Genomic DNA, 4,174 nt, shown 5'->3' on the forward strand with positions numbered 1-4,174 from the left:
TACTATCACACTTATGGCAGAAGGTGAAGCAAGGGGTGGAATTGAGCTAAAAATCAACTTCTGGGTTGATTCGACGATAGTTCTTCATTGGCTTTCAAGCAGTCCTTCCCGTTGGAAACAGTTCGTTGCGAACCGAGTTGCGGAAATCCAGCACCAAACCTACAAGATGCCTTGGAGTTATGTGGCCAGCGAGCACAATCCAGCTGACATTATTTCCAGGGAATGATGCCTTTGCAGCTCATGGATTCCCAACTTTGGTGGCAAGGGCCCTCATGGTTGCATCTTCCAAGTCAAGCTTGGCCTACGAACAAACCCAATACTGAAATTTCCTCGGAAGATTTGGAAGAGCGATCGATTGTAGCCACATCTCAACAGGTACCGCCAAATTTTCTATTCGATCTTTCTTCATCTTACGAAAAATTGGTGCGACTTACGGCATATCTGCTGCGATTCATGTACAATTGTCAACCGACACACCGCGGAAATCTACGAAAGGGGTTTCTAAAAATAGATGAATTAGTGTCAGCGTCTCTAACGCTCGTTCGTCTGGCCCAACAAGAAACCTTTGCTGAGGAGCTTCGGGATGTTCGTCAAACTGGAGCGGTCAAGCCGAACTCAAAACTGAAAACGCTAACACCTATTCTGAAAGAGGGTATCCTACGTGTGGGTGGTCGTTTGAGAAACGCGCCTGTTTCTTATGAACGCAAACATCCGATAATTTTAGCGTTTTCTCACCCATTGACCCTACTGATTGCGCGTTCTTATCATCGACAATATCTGCATGCGGGACAACAAGAGCTCATATCTAGCCTGCGTGAGAGATTCTGGCCCCTTCGCGTACGCAACCTGGCACGAAAGGTCGTATATGAGTTTGTAAGTTGTTTCCGATCCAAACCAACAACGGCAGAGCAAATCATGGGAGATTTGCCCAGCGAACGCGTAAACCCAGTTCTCCCATTCTACAACACTGGTGTGGATCTGTGTGGTCCATTATTCTATAGACAAACCAACAAGAAGACTGCTCCAATCAAATGCTATGTTGCTGTTTTCGTCTGTCTTGTGATCAAGGCAGTACATGTGGAGCTTATTGCCGATTTGTCTACTCCAGCCTTCATTTCTACATTGAAGCGTTTCATAGCTCGTCGCGGTAAACCATCCGTAATCCAGTGCGACAACGCCAAAAATTTCCGGGGAGCTGATCGAGCGCTCAAGGAGATGTATGAGCTGTTCCAGAAACAACAACATCAGGATGCTGTTACAACTTACTGCGGAACGGAAGGGATCACCTTCAACTTCATCCCTCCGCGGTCACCCCATTTCGGTGGGATCTGGGAGGCCGCAGTGAAGTCGCTGAAACGGCATCTCAAGGCTACGATAGGATCCAGTATCTTGCGGCGAGACGACCTGGAAACTATCTTAGTTCAAGTGGAGGCTTGTTTGAACTCGCGACCGTTAACTGCACTTTCCAACGATCCAGAGGACCTGGAAATTCTGACACCGGGTCATTTTTGATTCAACGGGCGCTTACATCGGTCCCTGAGCCATCTTATGCTGAGATTCCAGGCAACCGCCTGGACCGCTATCAACAATTGCAGGAGTATGTTCGGCAGATTTGGAAGCGATGGAATCGAGACTACTTGTCTGGTTTGCATCCGCGTACCCGGTGGACTTCAAGGCGAGACAACGTTCGGGAGGGCACTATGGTCCTGCTGAAGGAGGACAACCTTCCCCTCTAAAATGGCGCTTCGGCCGAGTGCTGAAGATTTATCCTGGTGATGACGGCTTGGTTCGAGTGGTTGATGTGAAAACGAAGGATGGACTTTACAGAAGAGCCATCACCAAGATCTGTATACTGCCCGGACAGAAGGAAGAAAGAGAGGTTTCGTAATAAGGGTTGAAAGCTACCTTTCAACGGGGGCGGCTATGTTGAGTAATGAATTTGTACGGTATAAACGTATGACCTTCTGTCACTTGAATTTGTTGCTTGGGAATTGTATTGAGGGGACGAATGAAGGAAACAAGGAATAAAGAATGAGTCTAGCGCAAGCGTTCAATCAGTACAGACGTTCCTCTCTCTACCAGTTGAGAAATTCACTAACTAAAACAAATGTTATTAAGTAAAACAGACAATTTACTCTGTTCCTTTTTCAATTCTTCAAGATAAGGTTTTTTAAAGTAGAAACATGTAAGTTTGTTTAAAAAAACATATATAAATACACATACATGTATATAAATAAATATAGAAATATATATATATATATATATATATATATATATATATATATATATATATATATATATATATATATATATATATATATATATATATATATATATAAACATATATATATATATATATATATATTTATATATATATATATATATATATATATATATATATATATATATATATATATATATATATATATATATATGTATATATATATATATATATATATATATATATATATATATATATATATATATATATATATACTTATATATATATATACATTTATTCATATGGTATATAATATTATAATATATATAATATACTTTATATAAATTGTTAATATAATTTTTTAACCTTTAATTTTTTCATAAAATTTTAGTACAAGTTTTTGTTACTTTTGTTTTAAAATATGTGATCTGAATCGTTATGAAATATCCATCACTCATCTTTTCCAAATTCAGTTAGACCATCTCGCTTTGCTTTGAATTCTAAGTCAGAATGTATGGGGTGCGCGGTACGGGTAAGAAGAACATAGGGCGGGGGTACAAATAAACGCATCACAACACCAAAGTCTGGGTGAGACGGTGATGGTGTGAAACGCTTGCTTCAAGCTCTTGCGGTAACAGCGTTAAAGACAACAACAACAACAGAGAATAACGCATCGCGTAGAAACAAACACACCGTTCGTGGGTATGTCAGGGGAAACAACGGGAAAAGCTCATTCTCTCTCAGCGATGCCGCTTGGGGTGGTACCGATTTTCTCCTTTTTTAAGCCTACCCTACTAGCAATGAGAATGAAAAAGTGGGCAACTTTCAGGCGAGGGCATGTAGAAGCATGGGGAGACGGTTGGAAATACGCGGAATTACGCGGAGGCGCGAGCGTGTTTTGGTTTCTACACAGTTTTGCACTCACACAATTACACATGTGTGAATGTGTGCGTTCACTTTCAGCCTGCGCGTTCAGTTTGGTTTTCTCGCAGCGGCATGCGGGTATCGGTGTCTCGCTCACACTAGTGCAGCGAGTGTTCCTCTGTGCGCTCCCCTTCTTGCCACCACACGAAATCGTCAGTTCAGCTCAAGCGTTCGCCGTGAAAGGCTGCGCGCGTGTTAGCCTAAGTCCCGGGCGATCGAATTTTCGCTAAGTGTTGAAGTGTTGTGCACATTGAAATGAAGCTGCGCTTATTTTTATCATTTATCCTAAATGTGTGATTTGCGTTGCTTCATTTTAATATTTGTTTGCTGTATTGAACATCAACAACGGTATCCATGCAGTTAGGCGACTATTTAAAATACGACGATTTTTTATATAAATAATGTGTGTGATTTTGTGGCAAGATTGTGTGAAGCTATGTGTGAAAATGCCCTTTATTTGCAATAAAAGTGATAAAATATAAACCAAGTTTGATGTGTTCAAGTTTTTGTTTTGATTCGCACCAAGTCCGAATGAAGGGAAGCGCACAGCGCGCTACGAAAGAAACGAGCGGGAGGGTGTCAGTCCAGCGCAGCGCAATTCGCTGGAATCAAGTGGGAGGGGTACCAGTTCAGCGCAGCGCAAGCCGAAAGAAACGGGAAGGAAGGGGTATGAGGAAAATACGATGAAACAGCGCGAGCGAGCGTTCTTTACAGCGAGAGCGCCTCGTATTTTAAAGGCAAGCAAGAGAGCGCATTCTCTCCGTGGTAGCGCTTCATCCGCCATTTTAATTTCGAGCCCAAAACAACGGACTTTGGATCCGATCTTGGGCCGGGCCCCACCGCGTGTTTCTACCTACCTCGCCTGAAAATTTCGTTTTGTCTGTCGGGTAGGAAACCCTACCCGACAGACAACCCGACAGACAAAGAGAACGAAATTTACTGGCGAGGGGCATGTAGAAACAGGGGAAGGGGTTCGGTCGATTTTGTATTGGCCGCCATAGTCGAGCGGAAGCGATTTTTTCCGAATTG

The 4,174-nt window shown here is 42.4% G+C and overlaps 1 protein-coding gene across 1 annotated transcript; it reads left to right on the forward strand.

Annotated features, from left to right (window-relative positions):
- Window positions 1-915: 915 nt before the first annotated feature.
- On the forward strand, window positions 916-1,512 carry LOC120901094. The gene has a single exon (XM_040308799.1). The coding sequence runs from the start codon at window positions 916-918 to the stop codon at window positions 1,510-1,512; it is 597 nt and encodes a 198-aa protein (XP_040164733.1).
- The last annotated feature ends 2,662 nt before the right edge of the window (window positions 1,513-4,174 follow it).

The sequence above is a fragment of the Anopheles arabiensis genome, chromosome 3, assembly GCF_016920715.1.
Source record: "Anopheles arabiensis isolate DONGOLA chromosome 3, AaraD3, whole genome shotgun sequence".
NCBI lineage: Eukaryota > Metazoa > Arthropoda > Insecta > Diptera > Culicidae > Anopheles > Anopheles arabiensis.

What these genes read in the sequence shown, in the direction of transcription:
- LOC120901094 (XM_040308799.1), top strand. Translation starts at nt 916, where the DNA reads ATGGGAGATTTGCCCAGCGAACGCGTAAACCCAGTTCTCCCATTCTAC.